The sequence below is a fragment of the Bufo gargarizans genome, chromosome 1, assembly GCF_014858855.1.
Source record: "Bufo gargarizans isolate SCDJY-AF-19 chromosome 1, ASM1485885v1, whole genome shotgun sequence".
NCBI classification, from domain to species: domain Eukaryota; kingdom Metazoa; phylum Chordata; class Amphibia; order Anura; family Bufonidae; genus Bufo; species Bufo gargarizans.
In genome coordinates this window covers 417,705,928-417,733,301 of record NC_058080.1, presented here as the reverse complement: position 1 = coordinate 417,733,301, position 27,374 = coordinate 417,705,928, and the positions used below count along the sequence as shown (strand labels likewise).

The 27,374-nt window shown below is 43.4% G+C and overlaps 1 protein-coding gene across 1 annotated transcript; it reads right to left on the bottom strand.

Moving 5' to 3' along the window:
- Positions 1-310: 310 nt before the first annotated feature.
- ACER2 (alkaline ceramidase 2) lies at positions 311-27,374 on the bottom strand. The gene is made up of 6 exons (XM_044271677.1): positions 26,789-27,374; positions 14,815-14,929; positions 13,004-13,145; positions 10,384-10,521; positions 7,947-8,084; positions 311-1,135 (listed from the first exon to the last, which is right to left on the bottom strand). The coding sequence occupies exons 1-6, from the start codon at positions 26,894-26,896 to the stop codon at positions 949-951; spliced, it is 828 nt and encodes a 275-aa protein (XP_044127612.1). The 5' UTR covers positions 26,897-27,374; the 3' UTR covers positions 311-948.

Below are 27,374 nucleotides of genomic sequence, written 5' to 3'. Positions count from 1 at the left end.
GCTGCATTTGCATCTGCATACTGGCAAATCCTGGTGCATCAGATTATTTTTTTTAATGGGGTCCATCACGTTTCTATTGGAATTACATTATTTTTGATTGCTGGAGACCAAGTTATTCTTGTTATCAAAGCTAAGAAAAACCCTGACTGACGTAAACCCAAATGTGGACAGAGCCTAAAAATACAACATTGAACGCTGTGTTTAATACAATTTGGTTTATACAAGTATACCTTTCTGAATAACTCTACATATATATATATATATATATATATATATATATATATATATATATATATATATATATATAATAAATACTTTGATTGGTTAGATGTACAAAGCAGCTTTACACACAATCTGAAAAAATAATAATAATAGATTACTAGGATCTCTCAGAAAATACAAAAACCTCTTCCTCTCTCAGCCACTGGAAACAAGATTACAATAGAACATTTAACCCTGAAGAGTAATTTGAGCCTCACATTAACATCTCTACAGCTCAGAACTGCAAGATTCTTCCCCTGAACCTGTACATTTCCATAAGAGAGATGACAGCTACCAGACGCAACACCACATCAAATATTTATAGTCCTGATAGGAATAGCATACAAGCCGCCACTGCATTTTCTTCCCGAACACGTGACAGATATATAGACTTCTGTGAGATGACACAAGTGCAATGCAGAATTATTTAATGGTGAAAAAGTCATTATATAAATATGAATGTGTCAATAAATAAGATTCTCGGAAGAGAACTGCGTTTGTAGGAAATAGAGGCAATTTTTTTTCTTGTCATTTTGGCAGTAACTAAAGACCGAACCAATTAGGAGCCTTAAGATAAGACATGTCTGTCATTATTAGTCCCTAATGAGACATGTAAAATGCCTGCTGAATTTCCAAGGAGATTTCACTGTAGAAGGATCTTAACGTTCCACACTGTTCTGCTGGAGTTCATGTAATTTTCATAGGTGACTTCTTGCGAGCGCAGAGTAAGCTGACGTATGGCACTCCAATGAAAGCCCACTTTTCACTTGGCCAGAATTTAATGACAGGTCCTTGTTCTGGAATTTCAGATGCAGCATCAAAGTAAGCAAAGCAGACACAGCCAAGATAAGCAGCCAGACAGATGAGAATGTGCCTGCAAGACATAAGAAAGACAATAAAACTCCCACTCCAATGCAGCTCAAGATTTATATCTTATCACACAGTCACTTACATGCAAGATTTCTTGAGTTCATTTTAAAGGGAATCTGTCACCAATTTGTTGGTGTCCTAACTAAGGGCAATATAAACTAGTGACTGATATGCTTAGCAAAATGTTGGGTCACTTTATTTAAGATCTCCACCTGTTTTGCTAAAATCTTGTATTGAGTCCTCATATTGCTAATCTCACAGCTCTCCCCACACATCTGCTGCTGACTGCAGTAGAAAAAGAAACGCTCTATCAGCTGAAGGGGCGTGTAGAGCCAGGAGCTCATGAATATCAGGACTCATTGACATGCACTACAGCTGCTAGGATTAAAAAATTAGGACAGCACACAAGTGGTGAGTCCCTTTAGGGTCCATTCACACATCCGTGGTGTATTGCGAATCCGCAATACACCCGGCCGGCACCCCAATAGAACTGCCTATTCTTGTCCGCAATTGCGGACAAGAATAGAACATGTTCTATTTTTTTCTGGAGCCGCGGACCGGAAGATCGGGGCCACGCTCCGGAAATGCGGATGCGGACAGCACACTGTGTGCTGTTCACATCTCTTCCGGCCCCATAGAGAATGATTGGGTCCAGATTCGTTCCGCAACGCTGCGGAACGGATCCGGACCCATTCTACGGACGTGTGAATGGACCCTTAAACTGGAAAATATACACTCTTTTGATAAGATTTGAAGAATCAATTCTCAATCTATCACAATACGATCCTGAGAAAAGAAAATGTCATAGGGTCTATTCTATTATTCCACGTCTGTTTTCATGGGTTACTGACACATACTAGTAAAATGAGTAGGGAGTGAAATACTAATCTATTTATTGAAAAAAAATTGTTAGAGACAAAAAAGTCCTTTTAAGGACTATTGTATCTGGCAGCAATAAAATTATTAGCGCAACCTGCGCTAAATTGCATTAAATTGTTACAGAGACCCAAAAGTCCTTTTAGGGCTGTTTCACATGAGCGAGTCCATTGCGGGAATCACGCTCCATGTGTGTGTGGACAGTTACACTACCTGCGCTACATCTCCTGTATAACGTTTGCCCATCCTATATATCAGTGACATTAATTCAGTATAATTTTTTATTAGCCGGTGGTGACAGTGACATTACTTGCGCTATACCTCCTGCAATTATTGTTTCACGAGATGGATGATGATGATGATGATACACAGTTGCCAATTAGTAAACCACAATTAGTGTCTCAAGAGGATGATGATGAGGATGAGACAGTTGTCAATAACTGAGGTTGTTAGGTCAACAAGTCAGGAGGATAACCTGAGTGAGAAAGTGGAAGAGAAGGAGGTGGACGATGAAGTCACTGACCCAACCTGGGAAGGTGGCAAGCCGAACGAGGACAGCAGTACAGAGGGGGAGGGATCCACAGCACTGCAACAGGCTGGAAGAGGCAGTGGGGTGGCAAAAAGGAGAAGGCGGGCCACACCAAACAGGCCCGCAACTGTTCCCCGGAGCACCCCCTTGCAGCAATCTCCCTTGCCAATGGGTAGGTGTTCTGCAGTCTGGCGCTTTTTTTGAGGAAAGTGCTGACAATAAAAGAATTGTCATTTGCAACCTGTGCCGTACCAAAATGAGCAGAGGTGTGTACACTAGCAACCTCACCACCACCAGCATGATCCGCCAAATGGCATCAAAGCACCCTAATAGGTGGGCCGAATGCCTGGGTCCACAATCAGTGTCTGCAGTGTCACACCACTGCCTCCTCTTCCCCTGTGTTACGTGCTGGCAAATCCCCTGTCCAAGACGCAGGCCCGGATGCCTCCCGCCCTGTACCTGGACCTTTTCAAGCACCATCAGCTAGCACATCCACTTCTGTATCCCAGCGCAGCGTACAGATGTCTATACCCCAGGCCTTTAAACAAAAGCGCAAATACCTAGCCACCCACCCACAGGCCATAGCACTAAATGCGCACCTTTCCAAATTGCTGGCCGTGGAAATGTTGCCATTTAGGCTTGTGGACCCTGAGGCTTTCAGCAGACTGATGGCGTTGGCCGTCCTGCATTACTCTGTCCCCAGCTGGACAATATTTTTCACGGTGTGCAGTCCCAGCCTTACACCAGCATGTGTCCCGTAACATCACCCGTACCCTGACCAATGCAGTTATTGGGAAGGTCCACTTAACGACTGACACATTGGCCAGGGACGCTACATTTCTCTGACGGCACACTGGGTGAACGTTGTGGAGGCCGGGAGCGAGTCGTACCCTGGGATGGCACAGCTGCTACTGACGCCAAGGATTGCGGGCCCTGCTTCCATCAGGGTTTCCGCCACCACCTATGTAAGTGGCTGCAACACCCCCCCCCCCCCTCCCCTTTCCTCCAACTTCTCCTCCACTTCCATCTCTGAATTATCATCTTGCAGCACCAGTCAGCTTCTCAGCTGTTCCATGGCCAGGTGTGTGTTAGTCCCTCATTATCCAAATTACAATGAGCAGATCAAAGGTCCAGAGTTCATTTCAAGTGTGCTATTTGCATTTGGAATCTGTTGCTGTCAACTCTCAAGATGAGATCCAAAGAGCTGTCACCATCAGTGAAGCAAGCCATCATTAGGCTGAAAAAACGCAACAAACCCATCAGAGAGATAGCAAAAACATTAGGCGTGGCCAAAACAACTGTTTGGAACATTCTTAAAAAGAATGAACGTGCCGGTGAGCTCAGCAACACCAAAAGACCTGGTAGACCACGGAAAACAACTGTGGTGGATGACCGAAGAATTCTTTCCCTGGTGAAGAAAACACCCTTCACAACAGTTGGCCAGATCAAGAACACTCTCCAGGAGGTAGGTGTATGTGTGTCAAAAATCAAGAGAAGACTTCACCAGAGTAAATACAGAGGGTTCACCACAAGATGTAAACCATTGGTGGGCCTCAAAAACAGGAATGCCAGATTAGACTTTGCCAAACGACATTTAAAAAAGCCTTCACAGTTATGGAACAACATCCTATGGACAGATGAGACCAAGATCAACTTGTACCAAAGTGATGGGAAGAGAAGAGTTTGGAGAAGGAAAGGAACTGCTTATGATCCTAAGCATACCTCCTCATCAGTGAAGCATGGTGGTGGTAGTGTCATGGCATGGGCATGTATGGCTGCCAATAGAACTGGTTCTCTTGTATTTATTGATGTGACTGCTGACAAAAGCAGCAGGATGAATTCTGAAGTGTTTCAGGCAATATTATCAGCTCATATTCAGCCAAATGCTTCAGAACTCATTGGACGGAGCTTCACAGTGCAGATGGACAATGACCCAAAGCATACTGCAAAAGCAACCAAAGAGTTTTTTAAGGGAAAGAAGTGGAATGTTATGCAATGGCCAAGTCAATCACCTGACCTGAATCCGATTGAGCATGCATTTCACTTGCTGAAGGGAAAATGCCCCAAGAACAAGCAGGAACTGAAGAAAGTTGCAGTAGAGGTCTGGCTGAGAATCACCAGGGATGAAACCTAGCGTCTGATGATATCTATGCATTCCAGACTTCAGGCTGTAATTGACTGCAAAGGATTTGCAACCAAGTATTACAAAGTGAAAGTTTGATTTATGATTATTATTCTGTCCCATTACTTTTGGTCCCCTAACAAGTGGGAGGCACATATGTAAACTGTTGTTATTTCTACACCATTCACCTGATTTGGATGTATACCCTCAAATTAAAGCTGACAGTTTGCAGTTAAAGCACATCTTGTTCGTTTCATTTCAAATCCATTGTGGTGGCGTATAGAGCCAAAAATGTTAGAATTGTGTCACTGTCCCAATATTTATGGACCTGACTGTACCCCAATTTTCCTGAGCTACTGGTGAAGGTGCGCTGCGTGTGTGCCCATTTCCGCAAGTCATCGACAGCTTCCGCCAGTCCGGCAACGCTGCAGCAGCGCTTGCAATTGCAAGCTCAGCGACTGTTGTGCAACGTGAGCACGTGCTGCAACTCCACATTCCACATGTTGGCCAGGCTTTGTGAGCAGCAGAGGGCAGTAGTGGAATACCAGCTGCAACATGGTCGTCGCCTTTCCAGTCAGCTTCCGCTCTTCACAAGCGACGAGTGGGCATTGACGTTTGACCTCTGTGAGGTTTTTACACAACTTTGAGGAATCAACACAGATGGTAAGCGGCGATAATGCTATTATCAGCGTAACCATCCCACTTCTGTCTCTACTCAAACGCTCGCTGCTCACGATTAAGGCAGCTGCTTTGCATGTGGAAGAGGTGGAAATGGGCGAAGACAATACACAGGGTGATAGCCAGACTACCCTTAGTTTGTCTTCTCAGCGCGATTTGGATGATGAGGAGGAGAAGGAGGAGACAGTTGCCTCCGCTACAAAGGGTAGTACCCATGGAAGTTTTATTCCATCTGTTTAGCGTGGATAGGTAGAAGAGGAGGAAGAAGATGAGGAGATTGAGAGTCATCCTCCTGATGAGGACAGCGAAGTCTTGTCTGTTGGGACTCTGGCACACATGGCTGACTTTATGCTAGGCTGCCTTTCCAGTGACCCTTGCGTTTTACGCATTTTGGCCGGCCAACACCGATTACTGGTTGTACACCCTTCTCGATCCCCGGTACAAAGAGAACTTCTCATCTCTCATTCCTGTGGTGGAGAGGACGAGCAAAATGGTGCAATACCAGAAGGTCCTTGTGGAAAAATTGCTCCAAACATTTCCAGCTGACAACGCTGGCTGCAGAATACGTAGTTCCTTGGCCAACAGAGGAGGTGAGATGAGGGGAACACACAGCAGTTCCAACAGATTCAGGGCAACACTCTCCAAGGCCTGGGACAGTTTTATGACACCCGCCAGCACCCTCAACTTGATGCGCGGCCTAGTGTCACAAGGAGGGAAAAATTTTGGAAGATGGTGAAGGAGTACGTAGCAGACCGTGTCAGCGTCCTCAATGATCCCTCTGTGCCTTAAAACTATTGGGTACCAAGCTGGACACGTGGCACGAACTGGTGCTCTACGCCTTGGAGGTGCTGGCCTGCCCAGCCGCCAGCATTTTGTCACAGTGTGTATTTAGTGCTGCCGGGGGCATAATAACTAATAAGAACATCCGCCTGTCAACTGAAAATGCTGACCGGTTGACTCTTATAAAAATGAACAAGGCCTGGATTGCCCCTGACTTCTCTACTTCACCAGAGGAAAACGGCTGAACATAAAGGCACTCTAAATGTGGCTTTTATGGTGTATTGAATACACTGTATTCCCATGCACCCCTTCCACCACTAAAAAGGGTATATGGTTCAATCTCTCTTTTCTCGTCCTCCTCCTCCTCCATCATATCAACATGCTTATTAGGCTGCCCTCGCTCCTAATGTTTTAGAGGGTCAGCTCAGCAGCAGGCCCTCACCCATAATGTTTTTGAGGTTCACCAGCAGGCCCTCGCCCATAATGTTTTAGAGGTTCACCAGCAGCAGGCCCTCGCCCCTAATGTTTTAGATGGTCAGATCAGCAGCAGGCACTCGCCCCTAATGTTTTAGAGGGTCAGCTCAGCAGCAGGCCCTTGCCCATAATGTTTTAGATGGTCAGATCAGCAGGCCCTTGCTCCAATAGTTTCAGGGTCACCAGCAGTCCATCAATCATAATTTTTCAAGGGTGTGTATGATGCCCTCCTTATTGTGTAATTAAGGGTGCATTGTAGTGCTGGTTCCTTGCAATTTTTGGGTAGCACTTGCACTTTATGTACAAGTAAATATATAGGAACAAATGTTTCCTAACAATTTTTCCTCTAAAATCGATTTTATCTTTGGTTTTGGGTGTATTATTGTCAGTCTGTAAAAGTGGCGTACTACTCGGGCAACATCGTTCCAGCAGCGACCTGGGAGTCCAAGATGCATCCAGACATCCTCCCCATGCTGTTCCCAAACCATTTCAGTGGTGTTTCCATCAATTTCTGACCTTTTAATGTGAACCAGACACCCTCCCCTCTTCAGAGCAGGGGGTGCCTGGTTTAATGCTTGGGTTCCCCCATTGACTTGCATTGTGCTCGGTAGAGCACCCGAGCATCCTGAGGTGTTCTACTCGAGCACCCGAGCACTTTGGTGCTTGACCAACACTAGTGAACAGACCTATAATTGTTAATACACCATTGATAGCTTAATCTGTCCAGATTCAGCTATACATGCTCAGCTCAGTCAAGTGTATATGTGATTTCAATGGGAGAAAGGAGAAAGCCGCTGCCAGACCAAAAAGATTGGGAGCTAAAATTCAGTGCAATGAATCTTTCTCTCGTACAAAATCATCTATGGGGAGAGTCAGAAGATCCCCATACACAGTAGATCCCCACCTCTGGGACTCCCACCTACACTGAGAACGGAGCAGGGAAGGTGGTGGCCGGAGGACCCTGGGTTTTCCGGGGTTCAGCCACCGCCGATATCTCTCACCATAGGTGAAAGGGAGCGCACTGCGCCCATTCATTACTATGGAGCCGACGGAAGCCGGTGGAGCCGGTTCTCGGCTATTCTCAGTGGCCCCATAGAAATTAGGGGTCCGTTCTCGATGTAGGTGTGGGTCCCAGAGGTGGGACCTGCATCTATCAGACAATGGGGGCATATCCTAGCGATATGGCCCTATTGTCTGAGATGGGAATACCCATTTAAGTTGTAAGTCTATTAACTGTGCATGTTACTATTAGGCCATGTAGGTCTTTCATATAAAAGATTATTATAGATATAATACTGTATCATATAGGTATAATAGTAACTGAAGCAATATAGTCTGTATAGCTAAACTACTTACCATAAACAGTGAAGGTAGGGGAAGTTGAAATGTGCCCACATTTCACAAAAAGCTTTATCACTGATCCAGCAGACTAATGCTAATGTCCACCAAAAGCCAGACATAAGGCCCAACTTGTAAACTCTCATGTTGTCACATCTAAAAGATAAAAAAAAATGGGTTAATAAGGCACCTACTGTACTACAGTGGTTAATTGAAAGAAGGATCTATCTTCAGGATAGGTCTTTAATATCAGATTTGTGAGGGTCCAACTCCCTGGATTCTAGAGTTGTGCTGTTTTGCGCAGCCACCAGCATAGCAAACTATACAGTTTACAAATATTTAAAACACTTTAGGCCCTGAGAGGTTATTATAATCTGATCATATATAAAAAAAAAATCCAGCTCTGAGCACTGAGAGCATATTCTCACTTAGGCTATTTTCACACTAGCGGCACAGACCTCCGGCAGGCTGTTCCATCGGGTGAACAGCCTGTCGGAGCCGTCCTGCCGCTAATGAACGCGTGCCCCCGGACTGCCGCTCCGTCCCTATTGACTATAATGGGGCGGGGGCAGAATTCCGGCGGAGGCAGGGCAGCGCATGGCGAGAGGCTGCCGGAATAAAACTACGACATGTCCGACATTTATTCCGGCAGCCTCTCGCCGTGCCTCCGCCGGAACTCCGCCCTGCCCCCATTATAGTCAATGGGGATGGAGCGGCAGTCCGGAGGCACACGTTCGCTAGCGGCAGGACGGATCCAACAGGCTGTTCTCCCGACGGTCCGTGCCGCTAGTGTGAAAGTAGCCTTATTTACTCGGCCTAAATTGGTTACCCATTGTTCAAAAAGTGAGTCCTTATGCACATTTCTGTTTCAATATCACAGTATTAGCTTGTCTCCAAAATGGATTACAGGGAAAGGAAAAAATAAATGCTGGACCTTTGTATCCCAGGTGGGAAATAGAACGCCTGAGAGATTTGTCCTATTGCAATCCTACACGCCCCCCCCCCCCCCCCCCCCACCCAATCCTAGTCCAGCACCTTATAGCGGCAGGCATCACAACAGCTCCTTCATATCTCCTCAAACAGCATGCCATAGGCAGGTTACAATATACTGATTACTCAACAAAAAAAAGTGCATGACGCGTGTGAAGAATTCTGAGAAGAGTGTATATCTAGTGAAAGCAAAGTCTTAAATTCTACACAAGATGAACAGCATGAAGGATCAGATGTCACTTTTCCAGGAAACGTGAGGCCACATGTTTGTTTTTTTATCAGCATCCACAGGAAGACCGCAGCTTAGAGTCTCATTAGGAGGGCTCCTTTGCCATGACTTGCATGTTTGTTATTGATTTTTTTACTCTATAACCTGTTTTATCAGGACAGGCAATACATAAAGATGACATTTATTGGAGAATATATTCAATAATCATTTGCTTGTTTTATCATTTCCATAGATGTGATTGATAAGGAACATAGAACAGAAAGGATCAATAAGTATTTCCACAGGCAACCAGGGGCGTAACTACCATAGCGGCAGACCATGCGACTGCTATGGGGCCCAGGGCAAGAGGGGACCCAGTCTTAGTTGGGATGACCTTCTCTTCTACTGGAGGTGAAACCTTGGTTGGGACTCTACTCTCTAAAGGAACAACTTTTAGCAAATGAGGCAGTGTCATTGAAAAGGGTTTAGGCAGAAACCCTTCTGTCCTGTGTGGGGGCCTGGTTTGATCCTTGCTATGGGGCCCTTACTTCTCTATGTACGCCACTGCACGCAACCTTTAGCATTTTCTAGTCTTTTCTGCCTCTATGGAAATGCACAATACCATTACTAAATGTCATAACTACAGATCTCATTACATTGATGTATCATCAATAGAGTATGTACAAGGGGGCGCTTATAAGTGAAATCAAAACAGGGCCCCAATTATAGTTCTAGCATTTCTATTGATTCTCCCATTTACCTCACACTTTTTCTTTGTCCCTTTGGTCAACCACTTTGCTCAGATCAGTTTTGCATTGTAACCCATGTCCTCTTTTGTGTCATACTATCTGTTGTATTTTTATTGCAGTTTGTCCAAAGTTTTTTCACATATGGCACTTTGAAATTTCTACAACACATAGCCACCAACCACAGCAAAATCCCATTGAATAGCAGCAGTCTTGCAGCACTTTTATGGTTGAGTTTTGGGCCTCACTCCCAATGTTTTGTCTAATGCCAGATTATGGAAATTAGGATGATGTAGCTCTATTTGAGGCAAGTACACATATCCATAAGACATATCCTAGGGAAACATTCAGGCACATGTTCAGAACCTGCAATAGTGAGGAACCCCATTTAATTCAATTTAGGTAATACCGTCAAGCATCATTGCCAATACTACCATGTTGCCCTAGTTTTAAAAAATTCACAATGTGCAGATTATAGGAGCTGCATCTGGATTGACATGAGTATTCTCACCTCTTGAGCTCAGTAATAAGCAGAATCGTACAAGGTATTCCCAGTGTCATCAGTGATATACTATTGATTACAGGTTTCACGAACGCCAAAACTGTGGTGATTCCAGATAGTACTCCAACGACTGCTTTAAATCTCCATCTATGACAAGAGATGCAACGTTAAAATCATCATTTAGAAAATGTTGTTACTATTAGTTCTTTATAAAGAATCTCATAGACAGACGAAGTGCAGGAGCACATGAAACAGCCGTCGCCTTAGCTGTCCACCCTTGATGTACCTGCCTATGGAATAAAGAAAAGTTTTTACCGTATGGTGAGTGCCATGCATTCTGTTCTCTTGTAGTGAATGTTCATTTGTACTTCGCATTGAGCACCACTGAAGATCAGCGTAGCAGCAGAATCCCAGTACCACAGTTATTTATGGACAATACTTTGTAATACAAAGCCACAGTAGTGACAGCCTCTACCTTTACTGCTGTACTTGCCTAACTCAGTGGATATTTAAAGGGGTTTTCTGTACCATCAATATCATATCAGCGAGTTTGGTCCGACACCCTGCAAAACCCTGCCAATCAGCTTTTCTCCAGTAGGTCTAGCATCAGAAGCTCCATCTAATACTGCAGAACAGCCGATCCACAGGTGGTAGGGTTTCAGACTACTACAGATCAAATATTGAGGATAGGTCAAGTACCAGAAAATTCCTTTAAATTTACAAAGATGATTGGCTAATCTAAATACATTTTGCAGTATTGGGCATATGATATGCAGTGTCTGGTTTCCTCCAGGCATAATGCTTAGAATTGAGGCCAAAAAGTTTGATCTTGGTTTCATCAGAGAGTGTTGCCACAGTCTGAGAGACCTTTAGGTGTTTTTTTTGCAAACTCCAGGCGGACTTTCATGTGTCTTTTACCGAGTACAGGCCTCTTTCTGGCCACTGTGCCATAAAGCTCAGATTGGTGGAGTGCTGCAGTGATGGTTAACCTTCTGGAAGTTTCTCCCATCTGCACACAGGATCTTTGAAGCTCAGACAAAATGACCATTGGGTTCTTGGTCACCTCTCTTACCATGGCCCTTTTCCCCTCGATTACTTAGCTTGGTGGGGAGGTTGGCTCTAGGAGAAGCCCTGATTATTCCAAATTTCTTCTATTTAAGAATTATGGAGGCCACTGTGCTCTTGGAAACTTTCAGTGGAGCAGAATTATTTTGCACCCTTTTTCAGATCTGTGCATCCACACAATCATGTACAGGCATTTCCTTTCCTCCCATATCTCTGATATGCATTGTCAGCTTTGAGACTTTACACAGACAGCAATGTGTCTTTCCAAATCATGTCCAATCAACTGAATTTACCATAGTTGGACTCCAATCAAGGTGTAGATGATCAAGAGAAATGGGAGGCCCCAGAACTAAATTTCAAGTGTAATAGCAAAAGGTCTGAATACTTATGTCCATACGAAATTTAAGTTTTACCTTTTTAATATAATTGCACACATTTCTTAAATTATGTTTTCATTGTTTTATTAAAGGGGGTTGAGTGCAAATTGATGGGGGAAAATTCAATTTTTTTTTTTTCCAGCAAACGCTCATTCATCGGGCAATCCAGATTTTTAAACTGGCTTAAAATTAAAATTGTTAGTGATTAGACAGCACGATCTGCCGCTGACAATCTGCTGCCGGCAAACAACTAGTCATTATGGGGACTAGTGATTGCGCTAGCGATCGCTCTTCCCCATACTGTGGAGGAGATTGCTGCATGTAATAGCAGCGGTTTCCACCTATAACGAACATGTGATTGCAGGAAGGAATGCTTCCCTCCTGACAATTGCCTGCTACAATCTCTGGAGATAATATATATAATTAAAAAAATATATATCTACAAGTGGGCTTGTTCTGGTCCAGACCTCATGGGCCATCTAGTCCCAGCCCTCAGTGACCAGTCCAGACCTTATGGGCCATCTAGTCCCAGCCCTCAGTGACCTTACTGAATCATGCCTTGGTCCTGAGATAGGTGTTATGTTGTATGTTTAATAAGGGTGATAAAAATTATACACTTGATAATAGTTCCAATTAAGGATTATGCAATCATTGTCGCCCGAACATACAAAGATTTGGTTGGGGCGGACTAGAAACTTAATGAAGCCCTGGAACAAAAAGCCTAAAAGTGGCCCTATGTTGTAGGTTGGTCCAAATTCACAGACAGCAGATAACCAAGTAAGCAGGGCCAACGCAAGTAGGAAAGGACAAGAAAAGTAGGCAGGGCCAGCAATACCGTAATGCAGCACAAAATACCGTCCCAGCAGAAACATAAATCACAGTGCAGCACAAAATACTGCCGCCCCCACTGCAGTAGTCAACTGTGAGGATGGAGATACAGTCGAATTCAGAAAGACGCCTGTGGCCGCCCGTGAGGCGCATAAGTACCTCATGCTCCTAAAATTAATACTGAGAGCATCTGATTGTTATGTACTGGCTGCTGTGAGGAGGGCTCAGGTGGCCTCCTGGATATTGTCCCACTGGAAAATTCCCCTGTAGGGTCTATGGCCAGTCCGCCCCTGGATGTGGTAGGAGGTACATGAAATGCACTTAAAAGGTTCCCTTTCAAACTGTGTGTTGCTGGTTACCTGTCATGACGGAAGACTTTTGGAAGATGCCTTTTAGGAAACCACATTGCTAAGGCGGACATTAGTACCCACAGGATGGCCAATTCATCTAGCATCTGTCCCAGGAAACTGAGGGTTGCATGAAAGTAAACTGACCCAATGCCTATATAAAGAAAAGAAGACATATACTAGTGTCATTATAGTTCTGGAGCAGAAATTCCAAATATTCACATGTACAGAAAGTATGACTTAACCTATAGCTTAACTGAACCATACTATAAAACTATAGCTTTGCGAACGCCAGAAAATTAACTTTGCTTAGTATGCTATTGAGCCTTAAAGTGCCCAGCAGGGCGTGATTAAGTTCCAGGTGCCCAAGCCCACCTTCTGCAAGAGCCCAGCGCGCCTATTCACTTGTTTCCAGTACCTCTCATTGCGCCTTCCAGCACTCCCCCTCCTCTGTGATGTCAAGAACTTCATACATCCCAGACTGCCTGTCAACCTGTCCCTCTGCGAAATCTTGCACAGTAACTTCCCTGCAGTGGGCATTAGACTCAATGTAGGTACAGCCATTGATGACTCGAGACTTCACGGAGGCAGATGCTGACGTCACAGGTGGAGCTGAAAAAAGAAGTTGCAGATGTCTCAGAGAAGGCGGCGGCCTGGAAGGCGAAAGGGGAGGTAGTGGGAGCAAGTGAAGAGGTGGACTTGGGCACTCGAGTAAGGCAAGCTGGGCTATGAAGAAGGCAGGCTTTAGACTCCGAGAAACATTAATCACACCCTGCTGGGCACTTTGAGGCATGCCAAAATTCATTTTCTGGTGTCTGGAAAGATGGATAACCCTGGCAAAAGGTATAGTGATGGTACACAGAACTACAGTGCATTGGCATTGGTTAAATACATTGGAAGCCATATGTTGGAGACCAATGCTGTACATGTAGAAAGTAATGCTTGTACATCCTGCATTTAATATTTCCCTTAGAATGGCAGCTGACATCTTGAGGCTGGTGTTTTTACTGCAAAAAGCACCAGAAAACACATGTAAAAAACACCACTAAAAAAACACAGGTGTGGGTGAAAGCACATAGGATCTGCACAAATCTATGTGCGTTCCTGCAGCATTTTCACACCAAAATCCGCAATGTCTAACGGCTTTTTTTGTTGTGGATTTGATGCGGTTTTGCCGCAGATCTTCCTCTTCCATTGAAAAGGGTGAAATGTGCTGCTAAAACCGCAAACATAATTGACATGCTGCAGATTTTGAAATCCACAATGCAGGTCAATTTCCACACTGAAAAAAATCTGCAAAGTGTACATGTGATTTGTGCAATCTTATATACTTTTGCTGATACGGTAATATGTCTAGTTGTTTTGTCCTGTGCGGATAAACCACACGTATTCTGTAACATGTGCATATGTAGCCTAGTGTATGCAACAATCTAATTTGCAACACATGAAATGTAGAGAAATCGAATAGCTAATTGGAGAAAGGATATGAATTGTACACCATTTGTTAGGTGGAAACAATATAAAACAACAACAGTGATGAAACTGTGTCCGTAAAAAAGAACATAACCTACATCACTAGACTGTCATATGTCGTATGTACTTAAGTCACATAACGGAGTCTGACAATACCCGGAACTTCTAAGCAGGCTACGTGAAAGCTATTGTTTTGCTGGAATATTACGTCCTGAGGTCCAGGATGTAAACACTGATCTGGCCTCACGGTGTACTTATCCTAGTCCAGACATATGTGCACAGTACAGGAAGCTGATAAGATTTCTTTCCTGAGCATGTCATGTTTAAAAGACACCCAGTGTCACACTTACCAACTACTACGAGCAGGGCCCATATTAAATATATCCCGCTGTTGAAGCAAGTGGCATATTGACGGAATAGGCACATGCATATGGGTGGCAGCACAAAAAACAAAATGTTGCTGATCTATAATAGGAAAAAGAAAAGAAAATCTAAAATAAGAAAATCAAAGAGTGAAGCAAACAAATAAATGTAATGCAAATGAAAAAAAATTATATTAAAAAGAGGACCTGTCACCTGAGGTGTCCGTTTTAGTAACTACTTGCATTCCCCACATCATAACAATTCTGGAGCATCTTTTTATAGAACTCTCTGTTGTGCCATTTCTCTATTATTCCTACCAGAAATTTCTGAATGAAATGCCAACTGGATGTTACCAGTTGGGCAATTGTCCCAACACAGTCTGACACTAGAAGCACTGATTAGATAGTGGCAGACTGTGCAGAGACACTCCCCAAATGGTAACACCCAGTTGGCAATTCATTTTTATTCTTTGTAGTCAATTTATTATTATCATTATATGTGGACTGCAAATAGTTAGTAAAACGGACATGTCAGGAGGGGTTACAAGTCCTCTTTAAAGGGAAACGTTCACCTGTCCTCACTGAGGGCTGCATAGTATAGAGACAGACCCACAGTGGTCTGTCACTTTTGTGCTGGCAGTCAGTACTTTTAGGCTGGGTTCCCACGTGACCGATTAGCTGCGGATTTTCTGCAGAATATCTGCTTCTAAAAAAGGCACCAAATGGTGCTGCGGATTTTGTTGCAGAAAAGCGGCAGATTAGACATAGTGTCATTCTTTCCATTGAAAAGGGTGAAATCCGCAGTATAAACTGACATGTGCAGCCAGTGCCTCTATTGCGGCCCGCAAACAGCAGTTCCACAATATACAAGCACTGGTTGTGTGCTCTCTGTATCATGGATGCGGACCTATTGACTTGAATGGATCCACAAGATATGGGGTGGTGCAGCGTGGCGGCACAGAGAGGAAGCGCACAAAGCACTAAGGCCTCTTTCACACAAGCGTGTCGGGATTAGGTCCGGATGCGTCCTGGTGCATTGCGGCAAACCCGCGCGAATAGGTACGCAATTGCAGTCAGTTTTGACTGCGATTGCGTTCCGTTGTTCAGTTTTTATTGCGCAGGTGCAATGTGTTTTGCATGCGCGTGATAAAATAACCGACTGTGGTACCCAGACCCGAACTTCTTCACAGAAGTTCAGGTTTGGGTTCAAGGATGTGTAGATTGTATTATTTTCCCTTATAACATGGTTATAAGGGAAAATAATAGCATTCTGAATACAGAATGCTTAGTATAATAAGTATAATAGTGCTGGAGGGGTTAAAAAATATAATATATATTTTAACTCGCCTTAATCCACTTGTTCGCGCAGCCGGCATCTCTTCTGTCTTCTTTCTTCAGGACCTGGGTAAAGGACCTTTGAGGATGTCACTACGCTCATCCCATGGTCATTCACATGATTTATCACCATGGTGATGGATCATGTGATGAACGCAGTGATGTCACCACAGGTCCTTTACCCAAGTCCTGAAGAAAGAAGACAGAAGAGATGCCGGCTGCGCGAACAAGTGGATTAAGGGGAGTTAAAATATTTTTGTATTTTTTTTAACCCCTCCAGCCCTATTTTACTATGCATTCTGTATTCAGAATGCTATTATTTTCCCTTATAACCATGTTCACCTCACGCATTGCACCTTGCAATCTAGCCCGTGTGAAAGGGGCCTAAGTAGCACTTACAGGAGATTTCAGTCTATGCCTCCACACTGCAAAAAAAGAGAACACTGAATCTTGCAGATCACGAAGCCATTCAATTGAATGGGTCCACATCTGCAAACGACTGATGCCCGTGCACTGTGGACCTCTATTTGGGATCCACAGCATGGGCATGGGCCGCACATGTTCATAAGCTCTTATATTACTACCAGAAGGAAATGAGTCTGGTGAGAATCGCTGGAGGCTGGAGAGGGCAGGGCCAGCGCGTCTCACCGGACTCATTTCCTTCTGGTAGTACTATAAAAGTACTGAGTGCCATCTCAAAAGTCACAGATCGTTGAAATCAACAGGTCTGTCACTATTCTATGCATCCCTCAGTGACAGCAGCATAGTACAGATGGCAGGTCCCCTTTAAAGTATTAAAATAGAAGCATTCAGAAAATGTGGAGGAATATTGTGTCAAATAGTCACAGTGCGGCCAATCCAGCTAACAAGTGTAGGACAGTTGTCAGCATTCTTAAAGGCAATCTTTCACCAGTTTTCTGCTGCCAGCGCATGCCAATGAGTCCTCATATTCATGAGCTCACGGATCTCCCCGCCCACTTGCCTCTGATTGACAGTTTTTCCATATGAATCAGCAGCAGGAGGGCGGGAAGAGCCATGAGCTCATGAATATCAGGACTCATTCGGCATGTGCTGGAGCTGTTTAGCGCAAAATTTTAGCAAAACAGCTGGGTCACCTAAAGAAAGTGCTAAGGGGATCTGTCACTAGTTTATATTGCCCTTAGTTAGGACACCACAAAACTGCTGAGAGATTCCCTTTAATAACATGATTTATAGTAAATATATTAATAAATGATCATTAAATTTTTTTTTTTTTCATTTATGCAGGTAGTATAGTGCATCTCCATTTCTGTCCAACAAGTCATCAATATCAGATTCCCAGATAACCCCTTTAGGCTACTTTCACATCTGCATTTTTGCTGGATCCGTCATAGGTTCAACAAAAATACATGCGGTATGTAATACAACCATCTGCATCTGTTTAGAATGGATCCAGTTGTATTATATCCCAAAGGAAAAAGACGGATTCATCACTAAATCCATTGTAAGTCAATGGCTGCTGGATACGTTCTATTTCGTGTCTGAAAAAACTGAGCCGTCACCTTTGACTTACATTGTGTTTTGATCAGTATCCTATGACTCACTCAAAAACGCTGCTTGCATCACTTTTGTTTACGCCATGGGAACACAACGAAACGGAACGGAATGCATTCTGGTGCACTCTGTTCCATTCAGTTCAGTTTTGTCCCTATTGACAATGAATGGGGACAAAATTGAAGTGTTTTCCTCCGCTTTTGAGATCCTATGACGGATATCAATAGCAGAAAGGAAAACGCAGATGTGAAAGTAGCCTAAATTGTGCATTTGCCTACTATGTTCTTTAAGGTGGAGCTTCATTTTGACTGATTTAGGAAAAAAAATCTTTATATGTTGTAAATGCTTTAAAATTCGATAAGTTCTTTATTTTCTTTAACATTTTGCGGTTTAGAGCTTCAGGTGCTTATAACTATGCATGTTCAACTATTTTGTGTTGATATATAACTTAAATACTACTTGACGGTACGACCACACCGACAGCGCTCTTCATGCAGTTCTGGAAGCTAAAACCAGGAGTAAATTTTAAAAAAAGTCGTTTCTGTCCTTTAGACTTTCTCTCTTTTCATGATCCACTCTTGACTTTGTCTTCCAAAACTGCATGAAGAAATCGGACCAGGTGGCCGTACGCTAGTACATGTGAAAATGCATGGTAGAACCTGAAAACCCATACACTAAATAGTACATAATGGTCTCATACGAGAATTCTTATTAAAGAGGACCTTTGACCAGTTCGGACATTATCATAACTAGATGGCTGTGTAGGGCATACTGATTGCATGTTACAGCTCTTACTGTTTCCTATGCGCTGCTCCTTTCGCCCTCTGTGTCCCACATATTGGTTTCCCGCCTGATATATAAATTCATACCATCGGTACAGGCAGAAGGAGACGACCTTGTTTCTCAGGGGGCATCTCCTTCTCCCTGGCTGTGAGCTGTCCAATTGGATCGGAGAGGGTGGTAAACCAATATGGAGGGCACAGCAGGTGAACGGAACGACGCATGGGAAACATAGTAAGGGCTATAACATGATTTCAGTATGCCCTACACAACCAGCCAGTTATATGATAATGTCCGGACCAGTGAAATGTCCTCTTTAAATAAAATCTGAGGTTCTTTCCATAACAAGAATGCAGAGTAGTCACAACATTAAACAGACGCCAATTTTGACTGAAAAATAAAATTAAAATAAAAAAAAAGACTGACTATTAAATTACTGGAGGCTAACTGGGCAGGAAGAAAAGCACAAAAGTGTTGACATTGATAAGCATTGCCTGCTATCTGATATAAAGCCAAATACTGATGAAAACAAGAAGTATCTCCTGTGGCTCTGGTGACGTAAAGTACACATATTTTCTGAGAGCAATAACATTTTAATCACGTGCTAGTTGATAGTAAATGATTATCCGTCCATGAGAATTCCCTTACATGTGGCTCCACCTAATGGTTAAATAGAGGTACTGCATTATATAGTCCCTATTAGAAATGATAGCAATGTGCTCCATATGATACCTTTGCAAGTAGACAAAATATATGCAAAAATATGCAGCCCATAGGCAACAGCCAGGCTAGCCTTACATCCAAGCCTGCCAGTAAAATATCCATTAATCTGTGCAGTTAGGTTCCTTTTCATCCAGGCTTGGAATATTGTGAAAATATACTAATATTTTCTGTGGTTATTCATAAAGTATAGAAGTACAGAACAATACGTAGGAAGGGTTAGGCCGTGTCTAAAATCTGACAAATAGACAATCACATGGAGCCAATGATACTGTATCTCCTTTTTTTATTGCCAGTTCTGCAGCTTTTGCAAAATTGTTATACCTACTTTGACTCCTAGGTACGGTTAGTGCTAAGTGCACTGGCTATGGTCTTGCAGTCAATATTGTTTAGGGTAAAACGATATTCTATTTATGGGCAAAATAACTAATAAACATTCCACAAACTATCCATTCCTTAACACAGAAATAATTTCAATCTATAATCAGCTCAGACCATGGTCCACACTGATCTAGAAGTTCCTGCCACAGATAATGGCTGTGCCATTGACCAGTCAGTCATTTCCCTGCACTTACTATTATTTCGTTATCATACAGCCCAACTTTTTGGACAGTCAAAAAGGAATGCTTATGTTTTATTGCATGAAAGTCTATTTTCTGCATATTTATACACTTTAATAGTTTTATTAGTGCACAACCTCGCAAAAATTATCTGAATATAGACATTTTTAAAATCCAAATTTCACCAAATAATGAAATAATATTAAAGGTGGGGTCTAATATACAGATAGGAACCAGACAAACACTTTCTGGATCAATATTGTAAATGTAACAAAGTAAATGTATAACTCAGATTTAAAAGGGGATGAGTAATGAAAAATATTCTACAATTTTCAAACCAGCCTCTGGATCTGAATACTTTTGTAATTGCATGCAATTAAACATTTTGTATAGTCACTGAGTTAATCAATAGAAATGTATCTGTATAGCACCACCTGCTGTTTGTTCTTTTTCTCATTTCTTTGTCCTGCTCACTGAGATGGCCGCACATGCTCAGTTTTATCCTTCAACTGCCTCCTTGGTTGTGATTGGGAGAGAGCAGCAGCAAAAAAGACACGCCTCCTGAGCTACAGCAGAAAAGACACTCCCCTCGATCGGTCAGCTTCATCTAGCAGAGCAATAAATGGGGAGATCTCTGGACCCATGTGAGGTACAGGGCTGGTTCTAACTTTGGAAACTAACTTTGTACTAGATGTTGTCTGATATTCATTTTTTGCATTCATGGGATAACCCCTTTAAAGACAAAAGAGGGACAGAGTGACTTGTTTAAAAAATAGGGACTATCTCTCCAAAAGAGGGACACTTGGGAGGTCTACATTATTTCCACCATGATGCATTTAAAGAGGACCTGTAAGCTCTCCTGACATGTTAGTTGTAGCAACTACTTGCATTTGTCATGCAATTACAATTCTAGAGCAGGTATTCTAAAGACTCTGTATTGTATTATATCTTTATTATTCCTGCTGGAATTTATGAATGCATTTCTAGTAGTCTACAATGAAGGTCTGGATCAGGCATGCTCAACCTGCGGCCCAGCAGCTGTTGTAAAACTACAACTCCCAGCATGCCCGAACAGCCTACAGCTATCAGCCTACAGAAGGGCATTGTGGGAGTTGTAGTTTTACAACAGCTGGAGGGCCGTAGGTGGAGTATGTCTGGTCTAGATGGATGTTACCAGTTGGTGGTGTGTCCTGCAAAGTCTGACACTGGCAGCACTGATTGCATAATGTCAGACTGTGCAGGCACAACCCCCTGCTGGTACCACTCATCTGAACCTTCATTACAAACTGCTAGAAAATTCATTCATAACTTCTAGCTGGAGTAAAAAAGAAATGTCACATTATAGAGCCATAAGAATCCATGCTCTAGAATAGAGTGATTATTACAATGGAAATGCAAGTAGGTACTAAAATCGACATGTTTACATATCTGTGTTTTCATTCATGCATGTATATTTAAGAATTATTTAATAATGGTAAAATGCATGGCAGATTTTCACTGTACTTAGTCTGTAGGCAGTGACCCTTGGGAGGAGGGAATTCTCAGTGGGGAGCTCCTGAGATAGCAAAAGAACTACCTGCAGACATCCATCCAGAGGTTGGGCTGTAGAGGCCAATCACTCCTGCAGCTAATAGGAATTATTCTATTTATAAGGGAGCTGCAATTTAAGCAATTAACTAAACAGTCCCTGCAAAGGTTAGTAGAGCCAGAATGAGAGGTCCATGAACCTACGACACAACAAAACAGTTTCAAGTTAAAGGGGTCTGCAAAGGAGGACTCTGCCTTAGGCACTGTGCGTAAATAAAACAGGACATGCCATAGATGACTCAGAACTGTTGGCCAGGACAAGTATAAACATAGCATCCCAGGACAAACTGTTGTAAAGGCTCTTTCCCTAGGACAATTTCAGTTAAAATGAGGGTCATTTGAGAGACTCCTATACATAGACTATCAAATAATGTTTTATTAAACTTGGGCCTCTCAACCAGTTAAGCCAGTACTCTCTGCTCTGCACTGACGGGGGCAATCACCCCGAAACAGCTGTCTGCTGATGAGGTGCTGGCTTTCAGAGTCATGTCTAAAGGCCTATTTAAAGGGTGGAACATTGACTTATAGGATCGCTGCCTTACATCTGGTGACATTAGAGGCAAAGCTCGTTAAAAGCTCATTTGCATGCATTTTTTCCCAGAATTCCAGAGGAGCATGTATGGCCTATAAGTCTCCTCACACTGATTAAGGCGCTCTCTCCTCAAGGTGAGATAGTACCCTGCAAATTCTTAAGTACATTAATCGAGCCTAGTGACTTCCCCTCAACCCTGAAATAATAAGAATAAGCGTTGGTACTAAATAAGCACATTCTGTGCAGTATCTGTAGTAACGTGCTATCACTGCACTGATAGTTTCTGCAATTAGCCACTAGCAGTCACAATAGAATGGGAAGAGCAGCTTATCTTTTTATTATCTATGCAGTGCTCTGCTAATCTGCTGACTATAGACAAAATAATCCTTTTATTTCAATAATCATTTGGCTGTCAGTAATCTCAGCCAAACATACATGTTATTTCAACAGGGAATGGATAAGAGGGGTTAAAATTCTACTGGACACCATCTCTAAATAGGAAGGTATAATCTATCCTGTGGGATCTTTGTTTCACCCCCATGGCAGTTCTCAGCTAAGGGTCTGCCAGACAACATACTGTAAGGCCGCATTCACACAACCGTATTTTTGGTTTGCAACCGATCCACATTTTTTGTGGATTTGATGTGGATCCATTGATTTCAATGGGGCTGCAAAAAATGCAGACAGAACACATTGTGCTGTCCACATCTGTATGTCTGTTCCGCAGTCCCGCAAAAAATATAGAACACGTCCTATCCTTCTCCATTTTGAGGACAAGAATATGCACTGTTACAATGGGTCCGCAAAAATAAAAATTGATTCAACGAGGACGCCATCTGTATTTTTGGCAGATTTGTGTTTTGCATACTGCAAAATAGATACTGTCATGTGAATGCACCCTAATAAGACAGTCACTTAAAAAGCATGTCATCCAGCCAGTATTCTGCTCGGTACCAATGAGGAACAAGAATTCCAAATCAAAAAGCAAAACTATCTACAGATCTGGTTTGGCTAATAAGAGGCTGCTCTCCAAAGAAGAGCTACTTTGCATATCACGTCTCCAAAATTACCAGCATGTACTAACATAAATCAACTTTAGTCTAAATCCAAGTATGATCTTTTTTAAAGTTAGGGCCTATTCACACCACCACTATTTATTCCAGTTCCTCTGCTCTGTTAGAGGAGCAGAACAATGAAAATAATGGAAGTTCCGGATCTGGCCCATAACTCACCCGAATGGAGCCAAACAGATCCCAGTACTATATAGTTTGTGATCCCGTTTTTTTTACCAGAAAAAAAAAGTTCTGCATGAAGGCTGTTCCTCTCTGCTGTTTTTGATTGAATCTGCCCCAAATGGAGCCTCCAATGCAGATGTGAACAAGCACTTAGACAGCTCTTCTTTACATAGGTAACAAATAGTACCTTCTACACGCAAGTGATGCAACAGAAATCTTATCTGTCCTTAGAACGGTGAGGCTGCCGGAAGCTAATAAGTCCTACACCTAGATACAAAGTCGCCTAGAGTCTAGAACAATGGCTTTGTCATTCCTTTGTCAAACAAAAACCTTGACCAAGATTCATTTGCTACTCCAGAAGAGTGAATAGTAGAATAGACTTTTCTTCTGACCCTGCCTTCCTTAGAGATACAACTATGGCTCCTCTGGGCCGTGGAGCCCAAGAGAAAGAGCTGGAGAGGAGAGGAGACCTCTCCTACCACCTCCACACTCCTGCACTCAACCACTACATCTTCCCAACTTCCCTAGCTAGGCCTGACCTGTCCTATATATACTGTGGTGCTATCCCAATCTAGTGGTGGATGTAGTGCACCTGACAGCCTGGTAAAAAGGGATTTCACACAGTAGTACAATGCAGCATGAAATTACAGAAGATGACAAAAAGCTTTTGCAGTTTCCACATAAGCTAGTGGGACGCTGCATACGTATATGGCAAATATATAAGTTAAAAAAATGGAGAGAGACAGGAGGCAGCGCCTCGTGTGTAGAACCGTATGATAGTATTAAAAACAACAATGCACTGATTGTGCTTACCGTATTGGGTTGTGATGGGTCACAACTCCTATGAATCGCTTGTGCTGGTAAAAGCCTGTCCAGCTTGCGGGGATGACTGCTGCTGCTGCCCAGGTTCTTACCCGTTTTCGTGGAGCACGATATCCGGGGTATGGAGAATAGTGGATAGGTTTAAAAAAGTGAACCTTATGAATAACTGCGCTGCTGCAGAAGACAGGACTCGGGTAGATAAAATAAAGTGGGTGTTTATTTATATCGGTCTATACCGACCGGTCTATGTCTCTTAAGTAGAGACAAGTGAGTTGATTTCAGCAGTCTGACATTTATAAGTTAGAAGTAAGTGGTTGCTGAGAACCAACATCACAATCATTGCAGACTGGGCCTGGAAAAGAGTCCCGGTCACCTGAGAAGAGTCCTGGTTACTCATGAATTCCTGCTCTCCTGCCCACCTGCTGATGATTGACAGTCTTCTACTTAGTTTTCTCCCTTTCTCTCTAGGAGAGAACTGCCAATCATCAGCAGATGGGCAGGAGAGCAGGAGATTATGGATAACCATGACTCTTCTCAGGTAGATTTGACCTACTTTTAGCTGATGTGCCATACACCGCTATAATCAGCATTTCTGTCACTAATTAATGCTGCCCTCAGTACGGTCAGCATAAAGTTGATTACAGGTTCTGCCGGATTCCTATACCTGGCAGAATGCTATACCCGAATTTACACGGCAGCACCATAATCCGCTGGAGTTTGGGTGTGTGTGGATCTACGCAAACGCAGATCCACTGGATTTGTAAAAATAATTGCACCGCCGCGGGAGAAGCACCTACTTCATTTGGATGCGCGAAACCGTACACCACGCGGGCGCACTCAGGGGTAAGTCGATTTTTCAGTGCAAAATGTTCCATCAGATCTCCCTACCCCTGAGTGCGCACGAGCGGACACATCATCTGGAGCAGTTCAGCCTTCCCATATAGCAGAGCTAAGTGCAGGATATTGGCGTGGTGGGGTCACCACATAGCAGAGCTGAGTGTGGTCCCTGAGTGCGCACTCGCGTTGTATGGTTTCGCGCATGCAAATGAAGTAGGTGCTTCTCCTGCGGCAGCGCAATTATATTTATGAATCCAGTGGATTTGCGCTTGCGCAGATCCACACACACCCTCCTCCAGCTGACCCTTCTCCAGCTGATAGGCTGCCGCTAGTGTGAAGATAGCCTTAAGTAGAGACAAGGGAGTTGATTTCAGCAGTCTGACATTTATAAGTTAGAAGTAAGTGATTGCCGAGAACCAACATCACAATCATTGCAGACTGGGCCTGGAAAAGAGTCCCGGTCACCTGAGAAGAGTCCTGGTTACTCATGAATTCCTGCTCTCCTGCCCACCTGCTGATGATTGACAGTCTTCTACTTAGTTTTCTCCCTTTCTCTCTAGGAGAGAACTGCCAATCATCAGCAGATGGGCAGGAGAGCAGGAGATTATGGATAACCAGGACTCTTCTCAGGTAGATTTGACCTACTTTTAGCTGATGTGCCATACACCGCTATAATCAGCATTTCTGTCACTAATTTATGCTGCCCTCAGTACGGTCAGCATAAAGTTGATTACAGGTTCTGCCGGATTCCTATACCTGGCAGAATGCTATACCCGAATTTACACGGCAGCACCATAATCCGCTGGAGTTTGGGTGTGTGTGGATCTACGCAAACGCAGATCCACTGGATTTGTAAAAATAATTGCACCGCCGCGGGAGAAGCACCTACTTCATTTGGATGCGCGAAACCGTACACCACGCGGGCGCACTCAGGGGTAAGTCGATTTTTCAGTGCAAAATGTTCCATCAGATCTCCCTACCCCTGAGTGCGCACGAGCGGACACATCATCTGGAGCAGTTCAGCCTTCCCATATAGCAGAGCTAAGTGCAGGATATTGGCGTGGTGGGGTCACCACATAGCAGAGCTGAGTGTGGTCCCTGAGTGCGCACGCGCGTTGTATGGTTTCGCGCATGCAAATGAAGTAGGTGCTGCTCCTGCGGCAGCGCAATTATATTTATTAATTCAGTGGATTTGCGCTTGCGCAGATCCACACACACCCTCCTCCAGCTGATTCTGGTGCGGCCGCGTCACTTCCGGGTATAGCATTCGCCATTCTGCCAAGGTATAGGAATCTGGCAGAACACCGATATTCATATTGATTATTAATGCCTGTATGATTTTGCATGTACCCAGAAAACTGATTGCTAATGACAGTGAAATTGTGTGCATAAAACTGTTGCCTACCTGCAAAAATGTGCCTGCTGCTGCGCGGTTTCAGACAGCACTCCATGTGTCTTTATCCTTAGGGCTCATGCACACGACCATATGTTTGGTCCGCATCCGATCCACACTTTTTCAATTTCAATGGGGCTGCAAAAGATGCGTACAGCAAAATGTGTGCTGTCCACATCCACACGTCCGTTCTACAGCCCAGCACAAAAGATGGAGCATGTCCTATTCTTGTCCATTTTTAGCGGACAAGGATAGGACATTTCTACAAAAGTTCAAAAAGAAATAGTGGCATGCCTTCGGCTAAGATCCATTTTGCGGATCCGTGATTTGCGAGCAGCTAAAACACTTACGGTCGTGTGCATGAGCCCTTAGGGAGGCCATAGACAGAAACATCTGACCCAGGCCAGGATCAGGATTGAAACCATTACTACTAGATTGAATGTATTGAGTTTCAGCACTATGACCACACATTTCTTATTGTTATCTAGGAAAGTTATACTGTATACTTGTCTATGGAAACTATAACAGTGTCACACATCATGTACTGATATTGTGATAGTTGAAATTGTATGTGATAAATCAATACAAAAAAAACACTTACATAAGTGACGCATAGTCTGATACTAACCGTATTGTAAAACTCTGCAATAGTGGGGACAATTTTGTAATTGTCCTCACACCAGTCCACTTCTGAGCTCCCAGCCTGTAGATGGTCCCATATCTTCAATGATGCCATAGCTGGATCACTTTCTGAACAGGTATGTGACTTTTCAGCTCTGCAGTTTAGACTAGAAAGATGTCAGTTTTTGTCTTCATAGAAGACTTTGCAGTTGACCACTGTGGACCGCCACCAGTTTTTGTAGCACTTCCCTTAATCAATGTCTCTTCTTTCAATAGAGAAGCCTGTGTATTGTCCAAGCTGCTTCTATGGATCCTGCGTAGATCCTAAAGCTCAGCAATCACCATCACAAAGCAGAGAAGGAGGATCAATCGGGTTGTTGTGAGGACAAGGCAGCTTCAGTTTACAGCTCGTCCTCTTTCAGTCTGTTCCTTACCATCTGCTTGATTCTGCAACTAAAGCTAATACTTAAAGGCGTCCATAAGCAGAAGGTCCCTCCCTGTGGGTGGCACCAGTGATGCACATGAACTACATCCACGCCTCTGCCAACCTTCAGATTGTTTACATGCAGCAGAAGTAGCAGGGTATGAGACTG